A 25,060-nucleotide genomic window follows, 5' to 3' on the forward strand; every position below is an offset into this window, starting at 1 on the left:
AAAATAGCTCACTAAATTAAAAAGTAAAACAGTCTAAGAACAAAGAAATTGATTAGAAATGACAAACAAAAAAACTAAATTAGCTATTTTAATGAGATTTAGCAATATTAGGGTCTGCCAAGAAACCAAAAAATAAAATAAAACAAAATAAAATGAAAAGAATTGCACAATTAACAAACACTTTTTATTATTGCCTGTTCTAATTGCTGTAATGTTTCAATCACACATAAAATTGTCATGTGATTAGTGTTGCATGGAAACCTGACTTTCTAATTTTTCCTGTCATTCGAGTATGATTTTTTCTGGCATCGCTTTACAAACAAAAAGCAAAAGGAACCTAAATAGACTGATGGGAAAGAAAATCGGAGCAAAGAAGATCGACAAACAACTAGAGAAAGAACGAGAGAGAGAAATGACGAACAAAGGCAATCTTTCATGTTTTGAGGTACCGCAGGGACATGATGCAGAAAACTTTAAATTGATAGGGAGTTCACTGCAGGCTTATGTAACCCTCTCTGGCATTTCCTTTCTTTCACCTTCATTCATTTGTTTTCTTGGTTTTTGTGAGCCTGTGTCTCACCCTTTGCCTTTTGTACTCTAAAGCATACAGGTGCCCCAGAGCTGCAATTTACCTCAGCTTTCTTCTCTGGTTCCTCTGCCTTCTCCTTCCTGTTTCCCACCACTTCTCAAGTCAAAACCATCAGCCGTTTCCCTCTTTAACAAGAGGAAGAACGATCCAGAACATGGGAATGAAGACAAGGCTTTGCATTCACAAACCTTGTGAAGCATTTCTGGAGTTGTACCATGTGCCAAAGCTAACTACAAATAGTGACGCCGCTGCATGTATTTTTAGTAGCCTTTAAAAAACACTCTAGCTTTTTCCAAAACAAGCAGCATAATAGTGTAATGCTACAACTGTCCTTTCTCTTCACTTTTTCTTTGAATGACACCTGTTAAGGGGTGGGATATATTGGGTAGCAAGTGAACAGTCAGTTTTGAAATTTCATGTTTTGGAAGCAAAAAATGGCCAGCAAATGCTAGCCCATCTGGTCCAATCACACAGAAGAGCTACACCAGCTCAAACTGATGAAAAACGTAATGCTGGCCATTAAAGAAAGGTGTTAGAACTCACAGTGCATCACATTTTGTTAGAGCTGGCACCCCTGAAAACACCTACAATGGCGATGTGAGCATCAGAAATGGACCATGGAGCAATGGAGAAGGTTGCCTGGTCTGATGAATCACATTTTCTTTTAAATCAGGTGAATGCTTGGGTGTTTGTGCGGGATGAGATGGAAGCAGATCCACTGTGGGAAGAAGGCAGGCCAGCAGAGGCAGTATTATGCTCTGGCCAGCATTTTTGCTGGGAAACCTTGGGTGTTGGCATTCATTTTGATGTTACTTTGACACGTACCACCTACCGGAAGATTGTTGCCATGTACCACGTACACCCTTTCATGGCAATGGTGTTTCCTGATGACAGTGGGCTCTTTTAGCAGGCTTTTTTGACAGCAGCAACTACCACATTCAAGGCCCAGAAAGGCAGAAAGGACTTTGTTACCATCATTTTATGAAGCTACGAGAATACTTTTTGTGCGCAATGAAAGCAAAAAAGCAAAAAAGTATTCTTGTAGTTCATAAAATTTCGGATGAATCACTGAAGTCACATGGACTATTTTAATGATTTCCTTATTACAGGGTTCACACAGATACTGTAAAATGAAATTCAAGGACTTTTCAAGCACTTTTTTGATTTTCAAGGATCTCACTTATGTCTTCTATTTCAAACCACAAAAAAGAGAAATTGATCAATATACCAATAGAATATACTAATAAAAAATTGCCAAAATAAAGTAAAACACATGCAAATTATTACTACTAAAGTATACACACACACACACACACACACACACAAAAAAAAAGATTTGTGAAATTGCTCCGAAATCCTTGTATGAAACAAATGATTTGCTAACCCACACTGAAGTCCCGGTCTGAATCAAATGATTTGCAATCCACACTCTTAAGTTCCGATGTAAATCAAATGATTCGTGACCCATGCTCTGAAGTTCCAATATAAATCAAAAGATTTGCAAACCTGCTCTGAAGTTCCAATCTAAATCAAATGATTCGCAATCCACATTCTGAAGTCCCGATCTGAATAATGATTCGCGAGCCATTATTTCAGATCAGGACTTGAAGCTGAAATAGATTGAAACTTTGCTTATCGTGAATCATTTGATTTAGATCCAGACTTTAAATTGCATGTCGCGAATCATTTGATTTGAATCATTCAATTTGCGAAATGATTCACAAACTCGTTCTGATCTAAACCAAATGATTTACAATACGCAATTTGAAATCCTGATCTGAAAGAAAAAAATAAGCGATATGCGAAGTTTCGATCTGAAAAAAAAAAAAAGATTCGCGATACGCGTTGCGATTGGAGCGAATTGGAGTAAATCATTTTGAGACACAATGGTTTAATTGATTCTGAGGTTTCGAAAGGAACTGTTTCTCCCTTCACTACATGTTTCACATTTTTAAGTGATGTTGAAATTCTAAAATGAATGGCTTTAGTGAAATTCTTGAAATTAACGATCTATGCTATGAGTTTGAATCACTGGAGAGGTTCTAGCATAAATGACTCAATTGATTTGGTTCATCTGTTCCTCTTTTCGCACTGTCTCTGTCTTTTCGAACTGTCAGTACCTGCTTAGCTCGATTTATTTTCTAACATAGGAATTTTGTTTTTTGAATTGTGTGAATTTTACGTGAAAAGATATGTGGTTATTAAATACCTATTTAGATACATGAATTCTCAATAATTCAAGCAGTTTTTAAGTACCTCTCCTGGAATATTTCTATTTTCAAGGGTTTTCCAGGCCTTAAATGTCAAAAAGTCAAAGTCAAGTACTTTAAACGCCTGGGCCTTGAATGTGTTTCAGTTGCGTTGCTGTCTATGCAGGGTCAGAAAGCTCTCATCAAAAATATCTTTATTTGTGGTCCAAAGATGAAGGCCTTGCGGGTTTGGAACAACATGAGGGTCAGTAATTAATGACAGAATTTTAATTTTCAGTCAGTTTCCTACAGAGTAGCTGTACTGATTTGAGAGTAGATTGCAGTTTGGGATGCTTTCATTTCAAAACAACTTTCCAAACACTTCTAACATAAGAAGCCATGCTTTATTTTTCAAAATGTCACCATGTCTGTTTCACCCTCTGTGCTTTGAGCAATACATAATTATGTAAAGTGGTTGGAAGCCTTTTATCATGTCGTTAACAGTCATTTCTGTTTTTAGTCTTTACTTCATAATGCTTTTTTTTGGATTTGTCATTTGCCCCTTACTTTACTTGCTTTCGATGGAAGGCTGTAGAATGTGAGAGATTCATTATTAAATAAAGTTCTCGGCCACATGCAGATAGAAGGAGGCAGGAGAACATGCCATTTGCCCATTTTCTCATAAAACCTTAATTCATCTCATTTATTATTCTTACGAGACGTCTCTTGGTTAGTCTTGGGTTTGTGCCCATAATGAACTGTGAAAGAAGACATGGGAAGCAAGGAAATATTCTGTCTGACAAGCGTGGGGTAGATTTTGTGACTGACTGATTGAACTTCTCACTAGTGGAGGATTCAAAATTATTAGAAAACATTGAAAATCTACTCTAGGTTTTATTTTTAAATTTGAATCTAGAAATGAAAAATAGTCAGTGGAACTGTAAGCTAGAATTAAGGGGAAATTTTAAACATCTAAGAATAACCTTTTGTGACATTGGTCATGTGCAAAAGGTCAGATTTTCTTGCTTCCACTGAAGCACAAGATGTTCTGTGAAACATTCTCAAGTCATGCTGGAGAACATGGATCATCACACAGATGAGTTATGGTTTGTTAAGATATGACAAAATTTGGCTGAGATACAATTATTTAAAAATCTAGAATCTGAGGGTGCAAAAAACCCTAAATATTGATAGAATCACCTTTAAAGTTGTCCAAATTAAGTTCTTAGCAATGCATATTTCTTGACATGCCAAATATGTAATTAAAAATAATGTATTATATAAAAAAAAAATAATTTCTCTGGTGATTTTAGATATTTTGACCCCACTCTATGCCATTAAAATAATGATGCCAGAGATCTTGTGATGAGAAAATATTTGTAAGACATGATTGTAAGACATCTGAGTGTTTTGCTTTACACACAACTATTTGTGTTACGCTTTGCTTGCTTCTTCAGGCTGACTGTTAAAAAAAAAGGTGATTTGCACCTCCGTCATTGTCACCTCTGGTATTAATTTGTCAGAGACACTTTGTCAGCCAACCCACATATCCAACAATTGTCAGCAATATTACGCCTATGACGGAAAGTCAATATCACCCTTTGGTAAATGGTGACAAACTTGGGTTCATTACATTTCCATGCAGCAGTTGTCATAGCAGCTCATTCCCGGCTTCACGTTTTACCTCCAATCCTGTCAGGATGCATCAATGTCAACGCATAACTCATGCAGGCAATGGAAGTTTGGGAAAGTGGGAAAGCGTTAAAGTTACCCACTCAACAAAATGGCCTTTGAGAGCCAGGTGCATTCATTCACCGCTTTGACTATATGGATGAAAACAGCATATATAAAATGAGAGGTTGATGGTAGTTGTGACAAAGCCTCATTCGGTTAGCAGAGGGCACTCTCTGTGGAATGCGAAATCATGTTTACATAGTTTGCTCTGTCTTTGATCTTTTATACCGACCTTGAAAACTGCTCTTCTTGTTTCATAAAACTGCATATGCATCCTAATCCTAATTTTTGTCTCTTTAATAAATAGCTTGTTTTACCCAGTAGTAATTTTCAGATTTACCCATCTAGCTTTAGATCTGTGCACAAAATGAAAAAAAAACCCAAACCCATCTAGCATTTAAATCTGTGCACAAAATAAAAAATACATGGATTTACTATTGCTTCATCCACTTGTTTCCCCTTTTCACCCCTGAAGTCCATTCTGTGTCTTTGAAATGTATATTATAGCGTTAAACTGAGAGGAGAGTTGCATGTGCTCTGAAGTATCTGCTTTGAAATCATTCTGAAATCAGAGAAATCTGGCTGCGTTTTTTAGACCAAAATGCTTTCAACATCAAGTGACTGACTGAAACCAATATGATCTAGTCTAGTGGTTCCCAACCACGTTTCTGGAACCCCTTACAACACTGTGTGTTTTGCACGTATCCCTAATTAAACACACCGACACACAGATTCAAGTTATCAGCTCATTAGTGAAGACTGCAAGACCTGGAATGGGTCAGACAAAGGAGACTGAAAAAAGGGCAGTGTTGCAGAGCTCTAGCAACATGGTTGGAACCACTAATCTACCCTGATAGCACACGTACATCATGGAGATGTCTATTTGACGTCTGTATTTATATCTGTAAGACATATTTTTTAGAGTGTTGGCTCATCTGCAATACATCTATAGGACGTTTCCTATCAGATGGCAAATAGATGTCTATTAGTCTTTAAGATGTTTATGATTTAGAATGTATGTAAAAATGACATCTGTCAGATGTTTTTACACAGCAGGTGTATTCCAGATCAAGTGATCTCTAGCAGACATCTTGCAGATGTATGTGTGCTATCTGGGTAGTCAACAAAATTCTCCAAGATGCTTCAAAAGACCTTCCTGCAAAGATACCTGAAAAACTGCACAACTATGGGCAAAAGCTGGTTTAAACGCAAAGGATGGTCACAGCAAATGTTGATTTGTTTAGTTAATAGAAGTTAATTGATAAAGAAAATCTATTTATGACATCTTTTTAATAGCATCCTCATTTTACAGCAAGTGCCTAAAACTTTTAACAGTACTGTAGCTTTGCAGGTAGTTTTCTTAAAGCATCTTGGAGACGTTGCCACAGTTCTTCTGGATTTAGTCTGTCTCAGTTTGTTCTGTTTCTTCAAGTCATTCCAGACAGACTGGATGATGATGAGATCAGATTTCTGTGTGGTGCACTGGCTGTTGACTCCTTGTGCAAACAAAAATCTCACTGGATTATTACAATTAATGGCAAAATAAATGTTTGGAAATGGAAACTGATATTTCCTATTGACACACTACAGCAAAATATAGAAATAACTGACTTAAAAACGTTATTTAGCTGGTGAAATACTAGTGTTCTAATCAATTTGGCCACCAGTGTACATCATGCCAATCATGACATGACTGTTGATAAAAATAATTACAGAAAAACGATTTCCCTGCTTGAGCTACTGTACAAGAGCTGAATACCAGTGAACTGAACTGATTATAATAAGATTAATGAGCTATGTCCACAACATAAACACATTATTAAACCTCACATTGTGCAAGCAATGAAGTAAATGAACATATTAATTCCCCATATATAATTAAATGTTAATACTTTGTGAAATGAACTAAAATGAATATGATATTGACAAAATATTGGCTACACTGTAAATATTTTTTTTTCACTCATTCTACTTCAGAATTTAATATTTAATTTGTGTTACCTGTCATTTATTTGTAATTATTTTTGAAATTTACTAGCAATTTCCAAATGAAAATTTTAAGATTCAAGATTTTTATTTGTTGCACAGTTATATATAGAATACAACTTGTAGTGAAATGTAGACCTGGTCAGCTACTGTGCATTAAATTTCATCCAAAAATTAAAATTCTGTCATTAATTACTCACCCTCATGTCTTACCAAACCAAAAAAAAAAAAAAAAAACATCTTCGGAACACAAATGAGGATATTTTTTGATCAAAGCTTAAAGCCTTCTCACCCTGCATAGACAACAATGCAACTGACACATTCGAGGTCCAGAAAGGTAGTAAAGACATCATTAAAAGACAAAGAAGAGAAGAAATTGTTGAATAAACTTGTTATTTTTGTTTGCTTTGTGCACAAAAATTCATCTAGTAGCTTCAGAAAATTTTAATTGAACCACTGATGTCTCGTGGACTATTTTAACAATGTTCTTACTAACTTTCCGGACCTTGAATGTGTCAGTTCCATTGCTGTCTATGCAGGTCAGAAAACTCGGATGTCATCAAAAATATCTTAATTTGTGTTCCGAAGATGAATGAAAATCTTACAAGTTTGGAACTCAGTTCTATAGCAATACTCATGCCGTACATTTTCAGGACTAGTTGTCTGTCATGGTATATTATGCATCTAGTGTGTAACTTACAGAGACGTAGATATGAGCTGTGTGTCATCTGAAGTTTTGGGTTCAGTCACTTTCTTCCACTGGAGCTGCTCCTGTCAGTTTTGTGGTCTGTGCACGACTCAAATACTCCGCTCTTTACTGCGGTATAAAAGCTGCTGACGGTTAATTAAGATTTGATCGAAGAAAACCATGCCTCAATTAAACTTTTGTCATATCAAATGTGGCCCGGCGTTCGTCAAAATATGTTCTTTTGTGTTCTGCAGAAGAAAAAAGTCATGCAGGTTTGGAACGACTAAAGGGTGAATAATGATCAGTTTTTCGTTTTAGGGTGAGCTACCCTTTTAAAGGGCATTTTCCAGCATTTATAAGATGGGTTCCCTAACAGTCGGCTTCATAGGAAGCAGTGCCCTTTTGTCCCGCTGGTCTCTTGTCTCCACACACAAAGTCTATTGTGCCAAGACATTGACCTTTCAGCTCTTCTTGTTGTTGTTTATTACCTCAAGCCTTCACAAACGTACCGAGAAAGAAGCTCTTGTGTTCTTTGAAACCAACCAGCACTGAATCTGTCTACTGGCTAACCCTCACCCCATGAAAAAACAATTAGGCCACTTCATAAGAATTGATTAGCATGTTAATGAATGGGCTACACTTTCTCATCACGAGAGGCTACTGCAGGGGGTAATGAGGGGAGAGGCTGCTCTCAGCACCAGCTCCGTCCAGCTGGTTGTTATGCATGCCGAGAAGCGACATCGATCTCGGAGAAATCTTATTACATGCTCCAGACACTGTCTGCAAATGTTTAGCACTGAACCGAGAGAGGAGGGGAGAAACTTTCACAATTTAATGTCGTAAAAAAGGAAGTGATGATGTGTAAAGAATGCAGCCGGGTTCTAAACGACATTCTCTCCTTTTCGAAATTTCATCTGCGTTTCACGCTAAACGGAATCTGTGGCGAACGACCTTTGCAACAACCTCACGCAGATGTTCCTGGTTTGGTGTTAACAAGCCAGATTTTAGACGGAGTCAAAGGTCTTATCATCTTATGTGCACACTGTTGTTCATGTAATATGCTGTCAGAGCCCCTTCATCAAGGCTTCTGAAGAAGAAACCCCTTCTGAAGTCTTTGCAAGCACATTTATTTCATTTGTCTGCTAACAGTGTTCAAAGTATACAGTACATGTGTGGAATTTTCCAATGATGTATTATATTTTAGTAAATTATATATTTAGAATAAAATGCCAATGGATTTTATTATTTTAAGACAGAAAGTCCATTTGTGGGACAAGTGTAAATCATTAAATCTGTATTCGTTACACAGAATCTACAAAATGTTAATGATTTTACCAAAATAAGAGGGATCATACAAAATGCATGTTATTTTTTTTATTCAGTACTGACCTGAATAAGACATTTCACATAAAAGATGTTAACATATAGTCCATAGAGAAAAGAATAGCTGAATTTATAAAAAATGACCCCGTTCAAAAGTTTACATATACGCTTGATTCTTAATCCTTTGTTGTTACCTGAATGATTCACAGCTGTGTTTTTTTGTTTAGTGATTGTTGTTCATGAGTCCCTTGTTTGTCCTGAACAGGTAACCTGCCTTCTGTTCTTCAGAAAAATCAGTCAGGTCCTTCAAAATCTTTGTTTTCCAGCATTTTGTGTATTTGAACCCTTTCCAACAATGACTGTATGATTTTGAGATCCTTCTTTTCACGTTGAGGACAACTGAGGGACTCATATGAAACTATTACAGAAGGTACAAACAGTCACCGATGATTCAGAAGGAAAAATTATGCATTAAGAGCCAGTGGTGAAAACCTTTTGAATTTTATGTGAAATATTTTATTCAGGTCAGTACTAAATAAAAAATAGCATGCATTTTAATATTATCCCTCTTATTTTGGTAAAATGATGAACATTTTGCAGATTCTGCAAGGTGTATGTAGTAAACTTTTGTAAACTGGATGTAAAAATTTTAAGTAGAAAAATTGAAATACTTTTTTCTTTGCTGTTTTACTAATTTTTTATAAAAAAAAAAATATTTTATTTTAAAGGCATAAAAGTGTCTGAAGTTGAATAAAAATGCTTAGATTTCAAGTGGTGACTAGATTTTAAATTATTGATCATTTTGGTCTGAAAGCCTGATTCATGCCATAATTTTAATATGAGAAATGAATAAATAAGACAAATGGCTGTCTGTATATTATACAACTGCAATTAATTTAATAATGTTGTAGTTACAATTTGTAGGTAACATATTCATTTTCATATTCAGAATAAGAAGTAAGGGTACAATTGTTTAACTAATTTGTGCATATAAATCTCATAGTATTACTGTAGGCTATAGCATTTTTACTAGTCTCACCTTTTTAAATACACTGTTCAAGTATTTAGTGTCAGTAAGGCTTTTACTCAGCAAAGATGTATTATATTGATTAAAAGTGACAGTAAAAACAATTATAATACAAAATATTTCTATTTAAAAAAGGCAGCACCTGACCGATATAATGATTTTATTTTATTTTATTTTATTTTATTTTGTTTTATTTTGTTTTATTTTGTTTTAGTTTTACTAATCCTTACCCAAAACTTGACCGATATCATGAGCAAATGCATTATTTTATCATTTGAAACACTGCTTTCTTGTCAACCCTGTGTGAATGAAATATAATATAAACTGACATTCCAATCAGAATTTGACTAAATTATTGGATTAATATTAATTAACTGATTGAATGAATTTACTTAGAGTTTTAGATTTTTTAAATTTTACTAAAAGAGACAAAAAAAACAACAACAATATTTTGAAGGCAGAATTCTGCCAAAATGTAATTTTATTTTGGTTTAGTTTAGTTTACTGTACTTTTACAAATCCCTACCTGAAACCTAAAGTTTTCAGCATTGATAATAATAAGGAGTAGGGTTGTCACAATACCATAAAAATGACTTACGATACTATACCAGCTGAAGTATCACGATACCAAGTAGTATCGCGATACCATGCAGTATTTTGTTCATTTAAAATTCTATTCTACAAAATGAATCAAAGTTTCATAAATAAAAAGATGTAAATGAAAACAGACAACATTTTTTTCTCTGAATACTTCATTAATGTGAATGAATGACTGGCTATTGTTTTCCATGAAATCATGTCAACATTACTCATCTTAGCAATGCGCAGAAGCTGCATGAAGTGACATTTAGATGTGGTATTTATACATTTAGACTTTATTTATAATTGCATAAATAATAGATTACAGATTAATGTTTTAAATACAAAACTCTGAATATAGAAATAGTATGGGAAAGAATGTAATATGATGAGAAATTTAAAAACGTCAGCAGGTGGCAGCAGTGTTTGTGATTGAATCACTGAGTCGTTCAAACGATTCTTTCAAAACAGCTGAATCATTCAGGAGTGAATCAAATGACTGTTTTTATGAATGGCTTAGTGAATCAGTGATTCGCCCAAACCAACGCAGATATGGATTCGAACACAGAAACGAAACAAAAACATCTTGCTGAACTGTCAGGAGCATTTTTGCTCGCATATCTTGAAAGTAAGCAGCTTATATATTAAAACATTAATTTATAATATATAAAATATATATAATGATTAATAAGAACCAAGTGGAAAGCAGCTAGTATGTTAATGAATGGAATTGCATTCGTGATCAACGATCCTTCCAGAAACGAATTATTTCACCTGTTCTAAAAGTGGGCAAAGGAATGAAAATACGAAAAAACTATAAATATGTTGAATAAGTGATTCTTGAACTGCTATTTTTTTTAAATAACATCAGACGGTCTGAATCAGACCCTCTCTTCTGATAAACTGCAGCGTGAACAACGACGTGCGCGTGCACCTTCTCATTTCAAACTGAACTGAAGCGTCGGGAAACACTGGATACCATATGAAGCTTAGAGACAGCCTGTACTACACAAAGCACAGCAGAAAGACATTTTGTATGTTCAAATGAACGTTTTAAACAGTGTTCCTGCCGTGCATATACGATACTACCGTTTCAAAAATGCAATGGCACCGCGGGTATTTTTAAGCTTTAGTATCGCGATACTACCGTAGTACCGGTATACCGTGCAACCCTAATAAGGAGAAATATTAGAATGGTAATAACCTCTTAAAATTCAGCTTTTCCATTACATTTTAAAGTATATTAAAACAGAACATGGTTATTTTAAATTATAATAATATTGGTGAGCCTAATCAGTACTAACTACAAACTTTTGAACAATATTGTATATATAAATAATCTCACAAGAGACAGCTATGCAACAATTTAGTTATAAAAACAACTTGCAGCATCTCACCTACCGTACATGTCAACATGGGTCTAGAGTTTGGGACGTGCACCTGAGCTGCTGCTGAAAACAGGATCTTTGGTCTTTAAGACAACCCGCCTGCTGCTTCTACAGCTTTCTTGCGCTCCCTTTCTCCCTCTCAGGGGATAAAGGTTAAGACTGGTATCAAATGAAGTGTAAAACACTCACGCTTGTCTTCCCTCTGTCTCTTTTTATCTTTCCCATCCACTTTTTTTGTCTGTTTTCTACCTTCTTGGCAGACCTATATGTTTACCCCACCTCGTTTGCCGTTGGCGACCAAATAAGTGTCAAAGAGGGGTGAGAGACAGAGATGGATTTTCAAGTCAAATGTCTTTATGAAGTGCCACAGTCTCCCACCAAGGGGAAATTACTGCAGTGTCTCGACCTCTAGCACAATTTCTGACAGACTTTTTGGTCAAAATGCCTGTCTTGGTGTAATATTAAGTAAACACAACAAGTTATGTCTCTATGAATAGGTGAGACAAAAACTCTGATGTCAAAATAAGGGATGTGCCTAATTGATCTGTCAGCATGTATTATGTCATTAATATTCATTAAACAACATTGCAGAAAAAAAGGAGAAACCCCCCACTGCTCCTGGATGGATTAATTTAGTCATTTTAATAAGCCCTTTAAAACCAAACATGAGCACATAGTTAAGTCTAAATGAAATAACTCTAAAGCTAATTTAAATTACAAGCCTCCTGCTTCTCAAAGTCAGACAGTGTTCAATCTATATTAATGTATTAAGCTATGATTTATGCAGTGCAAATAATATAACTACTAAAGCTGGGTAGATTACTTACAGATTGTATTATTTTAGTATCATTTAGTATCATTATTTTATTTTATTTTATTTTATTTTATGTTGTTCTGTTTTATTTTATTTTATTTTATTTTATTTTTACTAATCCCTACCCAAAACCTAACCAATATCACAAGCAAAAGTAATTTTATTTTATTTTATTATTATTATTTTATTTATTTATTATACCTGAAATCTAACTTATATCATGAGCAAAATCATTATTTTATTTTATTTTATTTTATCACAAAACCTAACCAATATCATAAACAAAACCATAATTATGTTTAATTAATTCTGAGCACATAGTTATTTTCAATAGCATAATTATCTATGAAGCAAAAGCATAATTATGTATAAATTACAGTATGATCAATAGTTTTGGCTCTGGTATCAAAACTGCTGTTGAGAACCATTCATTTTCATTGGTATTGACTTCTGAAACACTGCTTTGTTGTCAACCCTGTGTTAAACTACACTCTTGTAACATTAAAACATCATACAATAGATTACTTCAGAGACAATGCAAAAAGATTTTACTGAATGAGACAAAAACTCAACAGATTTTACAGGCCAATTCACACTGCACTGACAGACTCTTTATTTTATTTTATTTTATTTTATTTTATTTTATTTTATTTTACTAACCACTACCTTAAATCTAACCAATATCATGAGCAAAAACATTATTAGGGCCCGAGCCCAGAATGGATTGGCACAGCTAAAACCATGTCGAATTTTGAGGGGCTCTGGAGCGCACACCAATTGACCTACATTCACCAAAATTCATACACATATAGATCTCATCGGGCCGAACAACTTTCGCGCTCATAGTCCGTGCTTCGCCAAACAGGAAGTCAACTATTCAGGGATGTCTAAAAATCGCATGCAATGGAATTTGAAATACTCCTCCTAGGCCTTTCCACCGATGGCCACCAAACTCGGTCAACATGACCTCAAGACATTGGGGACACAAAATTGCGAGGGAATTTTTGATATCTCGAACGGTTTGGCCGTGGTGGGGCGACAAAGTTATGGCGAGAAATGAGAAACAGGAAGTGCCTAATAACTTTGACATACTTTGTCTGATTTTGACCAAACTTCAGCAGTTTGTTCGTCGTCTGATGCGGATCACAGAGATGTGACTATTATGAGTCAAAGTTATAGCGCCACCAACTGGCAGCAGAAAGCGTGACGTTTTTGAATTTTTTTTTAACTCAGCCTCTTAATTTTACTCAATTTGCTTCAAACTTCATCACAATAATGTCAAAACACGGCCGATGAGAATCTGTAAAGGTGTCCCTGATGCATCAAATACTATTGCCATGGCACATGTAAAAAAGGCAGATAACATGCTTAGAATTTCATTTTCCATTTTCAGTAATTTTATATCTTTAAAGTGCAGCATCCAAACACTTTAAAACTTGTTTCATACAGAGAACTAGTCATTCTAAGGAAACAGTTCATTTTCATAGATATACAAAACTCTCTGAATAAAAGAAAATTTAAAAGCTATCAGACATCTTTTTTCACTCTGCCTTTATTTGGGTGTGTGTGTGTATATGTGTTGAGTGTTAGAGTGAGTGCAGGGGGAGGGGGAGGGGATGAGAGGGAGAGACAGAGAGAGAGAGAAGGAGGGAGAGGGGAGGGTGGTTTAAAGGTTACTGTGAATGCATGTGCCCACTGGCCACTGTTTTCCTGATGCTATCGGGATGGCGACTGCGCAGAAGGCGAGGGCCCGTTCATCGCTGCTTGCAGCTTTAATTTAATTTTATTTTCTTATTTTTATTTATTTTATATTTTTAGTTTATTAAATTATGTATAAATACTTATGAGCGCTAAATGAAATAACTCTAAAGCTAATTTAAGTAAAATTGAATTGAATTGAATTTCACTAATCTCTACCCAAAACCGAACTGATGAGCAAAAGCATTTTTATTTTTTATTTTATTTTATTTTATTTTATTTTATTTTCCAAAACCTAACCAATCTCATAAGCAAAAGCATAATTATGTATAAATAATTATGAGCACATAGACACTGCTTTCTTCTCAACCCTGTGTAAAACATAATAAATTAATTTAAATAAATTAGATTTTACTAAATAAGACAAAAACCCAACAGATTTTACAGGCAGAATTCTAGAAAAGTGCATCATAAAACAGCAAATAAAACCTGCAGAACAAACAAGAAGTCTGTGACCTCTAAAAGCCAATTCACACTGCACTGACAGACGCAGACCAATGCTGATAACTGACTACATTAAGCAATTTTTCAGAAATTCCAAGACCCAACAAACACCAATTCAACATGTTTAATTGGCAAAAAGGGCTGGCCAATGGCAACAGGGGTAACACACTGATCAGACAAACCTAACGTCTGTTGCCGTCTGTCGATGCAATGTGAATTGGCCTTAAAATAGCTCACTGAGTCAGAGCAAAACATGTTCAGCAGGACCTTAGGAAAAAAAGATGAATCAAGCCAAATTAGATTATCATGAAATGAAACAAAACTACTTAAAGCTGATGCAGTTTGTTCTTAATGTGTATTTATAATACAGGGTGGAGTTGAAAAAAAGTGAACAAGTGAAAGCTTTGTTATTACTAGTTAAAGTTATTTCCCTCGCCTGTTCCGCCTTGGTTACATCAGCAAAAAATAAACGATTTAAAAAGATTTTTAAAGCGGCAGAGAAAATGATTACATTTTGATGAATGACTATAAAAACAAACATTTTTTTTCTTTGGAATAATATGTGCTGATTAATTGCATGTAATAAAAACCAGGGGCGTTTATTAGAAGAGTAATTAGAGCCCATTTTTATTTCAGGTTTCTTTTGTACTCTGGGCAGAAATTACAACAAAAGAAGGAAAATTGTAATGGGATACGGCGTAAGAGAATACCTGACTACTGTGACCAACCCTGAACTTAAACTCCTGACTGTTTACAGAATCAGCAAACATAGCCTAGACACAAAGAAAGCCAGACACAGACGGTCCTCGCTTCTGAAGGAGGACATGCTGTGCTCCTGCTGCACACAAAATGAGATGGAAACACAACTGCACTTTTGAACCTCACGCACTACACATAAATCAGCAACATATTCGATCCTCTTTATGCAGACCACTAAAGAGCATCTATTGTGCATGTATGTGCAGTGTTTACTAATGTAAACCTGTTTATCATGTCAGTAAAGCTCATTTTAATCTTGATTCTTGAGAGAGAAGGAGTGAATGTTAATGTGAAATGTGAAAAATGACATGCATGAAACAATAAAATAATTTCTCAGTTTTGTTTTTAACTCTTTTCTGTTGTCTTTTGCATCGATTGCCTTGTTTCTAGGCTGAGCTGCAGAAGATGAGGCAACAGGCTCAGGAGACGAAGCAGTTCATTGAGAAGCAGGAGGCAGAGGAACGTGAGCTGCTGAAGATCATAGCGGAGGCTGATGCTGAGAGGATCCGGCAGAAAAAAGAGCTCGATCAGGTACAGACAGGTGGAAAGTTTCAGTGAGTGTCTGCGTGTCCTTGCGTTCCTGCTTCAATAGGCTGTTTACGCTAAGGATGAAAGAGAACGTCTAGGTTACGAAGGTAACCCTCGTTCCTTGAAGGAGGGAACCGAGACGTTACATATGGGAACTCGCTTGAGAGTCCAATCATCTCTGAGCCTTATTCAAAAGGCCAATGGAAATTGGCGAGTGGCATTTGCATGCCAAGCCACGCCCCGTACATACGGGTATATAAGATGGCGGCATGCAGCCAGTCATTGAGGTTTTTGCTGAGGAGCCGGATCGAGCCGTCGTCAGCGTGGCGCGAGGGTCGTGGCAGGGGATGTAACGTCTCCGTTCCCTCCTTCAGGGAACGAGGGTTACCTTCGTAACCTAGACGTTCCCCTTCAGTCGTTTCACTACGACGTTACATATGGGAACAGACCCATGGAACAGGTCACGACCCTGACGCCGCGTTACGCACAACCCCACGTGCTGACAGGCGGACGTGTCAGCAGATGGTAATTGTAATGTAACCTTCCCAACGCCCTGAGGGCCAATAGAGGGGCCCTACAGGGATGCCAGTTGTCTGAAGCATGGGTTGGGGGGGGTGGGGGGGAGCACATGAATTTTAACAAGTGGAAATGAGAATAATTCAATATATCCATAAGCTTTTAGGGATATACGAGGGAAACAGTGACCTTCTCCGCTGGAATATTGAAAAGTATAGCCACAACCTGCGGGGCGAAGGAGACCCAGGCAGGATCACAGTCAGGGACTACTCCGCATCTAGGCCTGACTGCGGGGCATGGAGGACCCAGGGTTCGCCGGAGGGAACATTCTGGGAAATGGCGCACGGATCCACGTGGGAATGGTGCAGCAAGCCAACACCAGCCGTCCTCCCGCTCACCTGAAGTCTATGTTAAGACACGGGAGGAAACGGCCTCTACGCGAAGGTTGTAGAACCTAGCGAAGGTATTAGGTGTCGCCCAGCCCGCAGCTCTACAGATATCTGCTAGTGAGGCACCATGAGCCAACGCATAGGATGAGGCAACACTCCTAGTGGAGTGGGCACGAACAGCTAAGGGGCATGGCTCTCCCTGATATAAATAAAACAGGGAGATGGCTTCCACCACCCAATGGGCCAACCTCTGTTTGGAGACAGCATTCCATTTCTGCTGACCTCCGAAGCAGACAAAGAGCTGCTCGGTGCGTCTGAAGTGCCGAGTACGGTCTACGTATATGCGCAGAGCACGAACAGGGCACAGCAGCGCAGAAGCTGGGTCTGCCTCTTCCGGGGGCAGAGCTTGCAGGTTCACCACCTGATCGCGGAAGGGCGTGGTGGGAACCTTGGGCCAGGGTCTCAGGATGACGTGAGAATCTCCGGGCCCGAACTCAAGGCACGTTTCGCTGACAGAGAAGGCTTGTAGGTCCCCTACCCTCTTGATGGAGCCAAGTGCAGTCAGGAGTGCTGTCTTAAGTGACAGGAATTTCAGCTCAACTGACACAAGTGGCTCAAATGGGGCCTCCCGTAGGCCGCGGAGGGTGACGGAGAGATCCCAAGAGGGTACGAGGTGCGGTCTGGGAGGGTTAATCCTCCTTGCACCTCGCAGGAACCTCACGATGAGTTGGTGCTTACCCAGGGATGTTCCATCTACTGCATCGTGATACGCTGCAATGGCAGCAACGTACACTTTGAGAGTCGAAGGGGACAGCCTGCGCTCCAAATTCTCTTGCAGGAAGGAAAGCACTACTGCAATCGTGCATTTCTGTGGGTCCTCTCCTCGAGAGGAACACCAGTCCACGAACAGACCCCACCTCAATGGGTAAGCCTGCCTCGTAGAGGGAGCTTGGGACTGAGTGATGGTATTTCTCACGGCCTGGGGAAGGCCGGCGAGGTCTGACGCATCCCGTCCAGGAGCCAGACATGCAGGTTCCACAGGTCGGGGCGCGGGTGCCAAATTGTGCCCATCCCCTGAGAAAGAAGGTCCTTCCTCAAGGGGATCTTCCAGGGTGGGGCTGCCGCGAAGGAAATGAGTTCTGGAAACCAGGTCCGGGTGGGCCAGTGTGGCGCAACCAGCAAGACCTTCTCCTCCTCCTCCCTGATCTTGCACAGGGTCTGTGCAAGGAGGCTCACTAGGGGAAAAGGCGTACTTGAGCCCCGGAGGCCAGCTGTGTGCCAGCACGTCTCTGCCGAGGGAAGCCTCAGTCAGGGAGTAAAAGAGCTATCAGTGGGAGGATTCGGGGGAAGCGAACAGATCTATCTGAGCCTGGCCGAAATGACTCCAAATCAGCTGGACTGTCTCGGGGTGGAGTCGCCATTCTCCAGGGTGGGTGGACTGCCGTGAGAGCTGATCCACTGCACGGTTGAGTTCCCCTGGTATGTGAATGGCACGTAGCGATTTCATCCACGTTTGACTCCAGAGGAGTAGACGGCGGGCGAGTTGTGACATGCGAGGGGAGCAGAGGCCGCCCTGGCGATTGATGTAAGCCACAGTCGCATTGCTGTCGGTACGAACAAGCACGTGCTTCTGGCGCAACGTCGATCGGAAGCGACGAAGGGCCAGAAGCACAGTCAACAACTAGAGGCAATTGATGTGCCACTGCAGTCGAGGTCCTGTCCAGGAGCCCGATGCTGCTTGCCCATTGCATACAGCACCCCAACCCATGGTGGAGGCATCCGTGTAAACCACGACGTGCCTGGACACATGTCCCAGGGGCACTCCAGCCCGAAGGAAGGCAGGGTCTGACCACGGGCTGAATAGGCGGTGACACTGCGGGGAAACGCCAATCCGCAGTGTGCCATGGTGCCATGCCCGTCTTGGGACTCGATCGTGTAACCAGCGCTGAAGCGATCTCATATGAAGCAAGCCCAGTGGCGTGACCACGGCCGCCCGCAGGATCCCGCTGGCGGCTGCCAAACACTCTTGTAGAGTAGAGTAGAGCAGTAGAGCAGGAACGCTTTCTTTTTCTCGTTGTAAAGGCTCGAGCATAGAGGCTCCGAAGCAAAAATCTGAATGACTGGCTGCATGCCGCCATCTTATATACCCGTATGTACGGGGCGTGGCTTGGCATGCAAATGGCACTCGCCAATTTTCATTGGCCTTTTGAATAAGGCTCAGAGATGATTGGACTCTCAAGCGAGTTCCCATATGTAACGTCGTAGTGAAACGACTGAAGGGGAACGTAATCTAGGTTCACTCAAAAGTCATTAGATCTGGAATCTCACTTCTAAGAAAGTCCAATGGGAACAGGGTCAAACTCTCTTTAAAATAGCAAAAGGAAATTGAGACACTGGGGAGGCCTAAATTGGTCTTGCCGTTCTGAAATATTTAGTGCTTCTGATCTCAGTAAGTCAGCAGTCGAACATGATTAACCAGACGACCAGACAAGCAATTCAAATAGTAGAAGCTTTTTTTGGTTTGAATTATATGTATCCTATGATGAACATAATTTCAGTTACTGATTTAAAGTTTGGTTTGATCATTTTGAGGGGGGTTTAAGCTCTAAAATGTCAAGGAGATGTCTGGAGAAAGTTTTTAAGAAAGAAAGAAAGAAAAAAAAACAACGTATATTTGTAAAGGAAATTCAGTATTTATTATGTCTTCTTAAAAAGCGCTGAAGAAGTTTTGTTTTAAAATATTATTTTAGAAAATATTGCACTTATGTTTGCTTATCAAAGCCTGTAGTTTTTTAAAGTTTGCCTTGACATGACGAGATTAGTTCAGGCTTTCAGATATTCTTAATGAATAACCTTATTAAAATAGCATTATATTCAGGATTTAAAAATGTGTACTAAATACTGTTTACCTTGAAAGCATGTTTAATATTGTATTATTTATTTATTTTTATTTATTTATTATGCTATTAGTTTTTACATTTAAAGTTGATCGCTTTTCAAAAATGTATGAAATCAGCATGAGTACAAATGACACTTTTCTCAGATCCTTGTTTGTTTTTTTAGCTGACTTAAATTTTGATGTATGGCTTTAAATGTAGACTTGAATATGAGTTTTTTTATGTAAAAATCTGCATACATACTTTTTCAGCACATTTTGTAACAGATTTTAACATGATCTTTTGTAAGTCAATTGAGTCACTATTAGAGATCATAAAGTCAGTGTAATGTTAATATCTGCTGCTGTACATTGCTGACATTGGTTCTTTGGTAAAGGTTAACCCATTCAAAGGGCATTCTGTCCAAATTGCCTCTGCTGACACCAGCTTCCACACTTTTCTGGCAATCCACACACATTAATAAAGCTTCATTGTCTGTACATCTTTGAACTCCCCAAACCATATTGTATACTGTAAACTGCAACAAAACAAACAAAAAAAAACAAACAAACAAAAAAAAGATCCCTGTAAAATTCACGGTCAAAAAAACGTCAGTTGTGGTTGCCAGATTTTACCATAAAAAATACGGTAGCAGCATTTTAGGTTTTACGGATTTGACTTTAATTTACATTTAAATACTGTAATTTCATTAACTGAGATAATGTTAATTCTGGGAATTTAATGTATGGCCAATACAGTTTTGTACCGTATATAGTAGGGGAACTTACCATTAATCAATTAATAGTTTTTTACTGTTGCATTTTTACAGCAACATTTTAGGTTTTACGGATTTGACTTAAATTTACATTTAAATACCGTATTTTCATTAGGTGAGATAATGTTAATTCTTGGAATGTTAATTCACGGTTATTTACTGTAAATTATATATTATTTTTCACTTCCAAAAATGGTATACTACTGTAAAATTACATGTAATGGCAATACAGTTTTTTACCATATATATTAGGGGAATTACCATTAATCAATTAATAGGTTTTTGCTATTGCATATACAGCAACATTTTAGGTTTTACGGATTTGACTCAAATTTACATTTTTATAACATAGTTTCATTAACTGAGATAATGTTAATTCTTGGAATGTTAATTTATGGTTATTTACTGTAAATTATATATTCTTTTTCCACTTCCAAAAACGGTATACTACCATAAAATTACATTTAATGGCCAATACAGTTTTTTTTACTGTATATAGTAGGAGAACTTACCTTTAATCAATTCATAGATTTTTACTGTTGCATTTTTACAGCAACATTTTAGGTTTTACAAATTTGACTTAAATTCACATTTAAATACCGTAATTTCATTAACTGAGATGTTAATTCTTGGAATGTTAATTTACAGTTATTTACTGTAAATTATATATTCTGTTTCACTTCTAAAAACAGTATACTACCGTAAAATTACATGTAATGGCCAATACAGTTTTTTACTGTATATAGCAGGGTAACTTACCGTTAATCAATTAATAATTTTTTCTTTACTGTTGTATTTTACAGTAAAATCATGGTAATTTTTTACGGTGTGTGTCATGGAACAAATACCTTTTATATTACTAGTGTTAGAAATAACTAGTTACATGTTGCATAATTTAATTACAAAAAATGTAACTGTAATCTGTTACAGTTACTGAGAGAAAATGTCTAATTAATTTACAACTGCTTATAAAAATGTTAACAAATACAGAGGGGGTTATATCTGAAAACTTCTTGTATTCATTTTAAATAAGAAGCATTTACTGTTTCTTGTTATGACTTTAAGTCTGTATTTAACCTCAGAACAATCGCTAAAGTCATATTTTGTGGTGGCAGTGCTTTTAATTATTATAAATAATTCAAGAGATTAAGGTTTTTGAAGTTGGTTTGATTGCTTCTATTGTCCTCATTTGTAAGTTGCTTTGGATAAAAGCATCTGCTAAATGACTAAATGTGAAAATAAATTTAAAAAAGTAATCAAAAAGTAATCAAATGTAATCAGTTACATTGCTTATTACATTTTAAATACAGTTTGCAATGTAAACTTCCCAACACTGTACATACAGTCAAACGAAAATTGATTCAGACACCTGCAAAATTTCTCACATAATCACAGTTTATTCGCTATAGTTTAGAAAATGGTAATAAAATATGACAAGTACTCAGGGTTAAACTGTGTCAGAACAAATTCATCTTGATAATGTCAGATAAAGGATTACAAGAATGGATTACAATCAACCAAAAATCCTTAATTTGCTTAAATTGCTTAAAAATGTTTTTTTTTTTTTTTTGCAAGTGCAGATTTTGTTCAGTCTGTGGTATAAAAAGGTTAAGCAAAACATGGTCAGGTCAAAGTCTCTGAATAATTTTGGTCCCAAATTTTTATCAGTTTTACTGGTAGGCCACTGTATGAAGAATGTTTGGGTATAACATGTCACAGTTGACTTTATATTTATGCAGAATTCTGTACAGAAAGTGTAGTTTAGTGAAAGTTCAGAAAGAAAATCAGTCTACCATTTTACTTAACTTCCTTTTAGTATATATGGTGTGTACAATAAAAAAAGTTGAGATTCAGAAGGAAATGTTTTACTTATTTATTGCATACGACCTTCCAAATGTTTATTCCCTCTGACTTTTTTGTTAAAATCGATTGAAGTAACACCTCTAAGTAAAAGACCCTAAAACTTCTTTATAAGACACTCTCCCACACCTTCACAACATTTGTCATGTTGCATGAAGTTTTTGGCTATTATCCTGAAAAGACTAGCACTGCTGAGTCATCAAATCTTTGCAGAAAACACCGGCCTGCCTTTTATTTCTATAATATATCGCCTTACCTCAGTCAGAGGTGAAAGTACTTCTAAAGGTTTTCTCACAGTTGCTCGAAGAAGTGTTACAAGTTCCAGAACTCCAGTACCAAGTATAGTGAAATTTTACTGTTTTTGGTATTGACTTCTGACTAAGTTTTTGGTATGTTACCTTTTATGTACATTTGTGTATTGATTGTGCATGTGTTTATGTGTTTGTTATTAAGGTGAGAAATGAGCGTGACCTCTTGGGGATGCAGTTGATGAAGAGAAACGAAGCACTGGCTTTACTGTACGAAAAGATCAAACTCCAGCAGTCCATCATGAACAAGGGTGATATTCAGTACAATGAAAGACTGGAAGATATCAGACTCCTGAAGCTGGAGATCAAGAAGCAAAGACGAGAAAAGAACATTCTCAACAAGACCGTCTCTAATGTGGAGGACCTCAGGTAAAACATCTTTCCACATACGCTAGTGTTTCTGTTTGACGTTGCAACTAATACATGTTTGACGTCAGAGATTGATTCGCTTGGACCGTTGTATTATGAAAGCAATCTGGCGTAATGTTGTATAAGTGAATCTCTTTTGTTGTACTTTTGAACCGCTTTATGATTCACGGTCAAACTTATATTCAGCTATAGTATCTTTTTTTAACATCCATTGCTCTAAAACATCAGGAAGCAGGTGATGATCGCTTTTCTGCAACACTCATGTACTCTTCAGAGGTATAATGACATAATGATTATGCCGCAATCAAAGGTACATACAGCACAAAGAGACGAAGCTAATTGAGTGCTTGTCAGATAATTCTCTTGTCAGTATTGACCCCCGCTAGATGTTTATTGATGTTTTCAAAAGCTGTAATTCACCACTCTCAATAACAGTCACTTTTTCGGTCACAAAAGACGTGCGATAAAAATCACTTTTAATGGAGTTCTTAGCTGAGTAAAAAAGGAGGCGGCAACAGCTCGCTGTGGAAAATGAGGGAACGTTTGAAAGCACTGTCAGGTCTCGCATCTAAAGTCAAACCAGATCTATAATAGATGGGTTTTACTAATCCTCTATCGGTGATTTTAGTAACAGAAGGGGTGGTGATGACCTCACATTCTCCTCCATCTCTCAAGCCAATGCATAATCACTAAACATTCAGTGAGTTGGAGTCTGAATTATGTACTGAAATTTCCATCGGCCCGAAATGATTTAATTAATTTAACTGAAGTTTTTTTTTCCAGAGAATAAGAGAGACACAGAAACATACCTTTTTGGTTACATTTCAGAGATTTTGAGCGAAAATGAGCAAAAATCTCTATATACAGATCTAAATTTCTTAATAAAGAAATAAGACAGCTCTGAATAATTCACTTGGATGATTCATTCACAAAACAAATTAATTCCAGAAGAAAGCAAGCGACTGGCTTTATAAGTGAGTTTTTGAATCATTCACCTAAATGTTTAATTCACAGCTCTAATTCATTCATGAATGACACAAATGACTTGCTAAATTCCAAATCATGTCCTAGCATACTACTTTTACTATTTCCTCCATTGAAAGATATGCTAAAATAGTAAGAGCAGTATACTAGTATGTGATTCTGAATTAAACAAATGTCACTGATTCATTCACTCAATTGATTTGTTCACAATGCTGATTCGCTGCAGAAAAACAATAAACTGTTTTTATGATTTAGTCACATGATTTACTGAAAGCTGTGATTCAAGAGCAAAACGAGCATTGAATAATTCACTCAAATGATTTGTCCACAACATTGATCGATTCAAAAACAAAACAAGCTGTTTTTATGAGTCAATGAAACATTCGCTGAAATGATTCATGCACAACACTGATTCATTCAAGAAGAAAACAAGCAGCTGCATTATGAGTGACTCATTGAACCATTCACTCAAATGATTAGTTCAAATAGCTGATTCACTCAAGAATGAAACTACTGTGTGTAAGGGCTTGTTTGTTTTATTAACCCATAGATTTAATTCCATGAACTATGATTTGCCACATGCTAGTCGGCTGCAGATGAAATGGCATTCTCAATTCAGAATGCATTTTTGCTTCAAAATAACATTTATCTGCCAAATGTCACGTCTCTCCTCAAATCATCCAGGTCCCTGTAGCACCCTTAACTCTTAACTGAAAACATACACGTGTCACTGTCCTTCCTATACTCTGAAACATATGTGAGAATCAATGAGCTAGTGGTAAGGTTTCAGAGAGACTAGTCAGCAGCCGCTGTGCCAGATGGGCTGACTTGATGCCGAGCTTGGATGCCAAGATCTCCGCTGATATACAAGCCTCTATGGTAAACAGGTGGCAAATTTTAGTCATTATTGCTGTCATCAGTGCAATGTAGTTCCCTAAAAGACGCTGACTGTAGCATATCGGTGCTTGGGTGTGGAGCAATATTTCCTTTAGGCTTAAGGGTTTCTGGGACAAGTCCATGAAAGGAAAGTCTCAAGAGGAGCTGACATCCTTCTGTGTTTACATTTACACATTTAGCGGACGCTTTCATCCAAAGCAATATACAAATGAGGGATTCAACACAAATACAGCACAAAGTTTCAAAACTGCTTCTTGTATTAGAGCAGCTAGACTGAGCA

At 37.2% G+C, this 25,060-nt stretch overlaps 1 protein-coding gene across 1 annotated transcript in view; it reads left to right on the top strand.

The window, feature by feature from the left end:
- LOC141336843 (cilia- and flagella-associated protein 58-like) overlaps positions 1-25,060 on the top strand; it is a 55,406-nt gene that overhangs the window by 10,712 nt on the left and 19,634 nt on the right. The window contains exons 5-6 of the mRNA XM_073842572.1: positions 15,669-15,809; positions 22,676-22,899. Coding sequence (XP_073698673.1) covers positions 15,669-15,809; positions 22,676-22,899 — 365 coding nt within the window. The remainder of the gene's footprint in view (positions 1-15,668; positions 15,810-22,675; positions 22,900-25,060) is intronic.

Source organism: Garra rufa, chromosome 6 (genome assembly GCF_049309525.1).
Source record: "Garra rufa chromosome 6, GarRuf1.0, whole genome shotgun sequence".
NCBI lineage: Eukaryota > Metazoa > Chordata > Actinopteri > Cypriniformes > Cyprinidae > Garra > Garra rufa.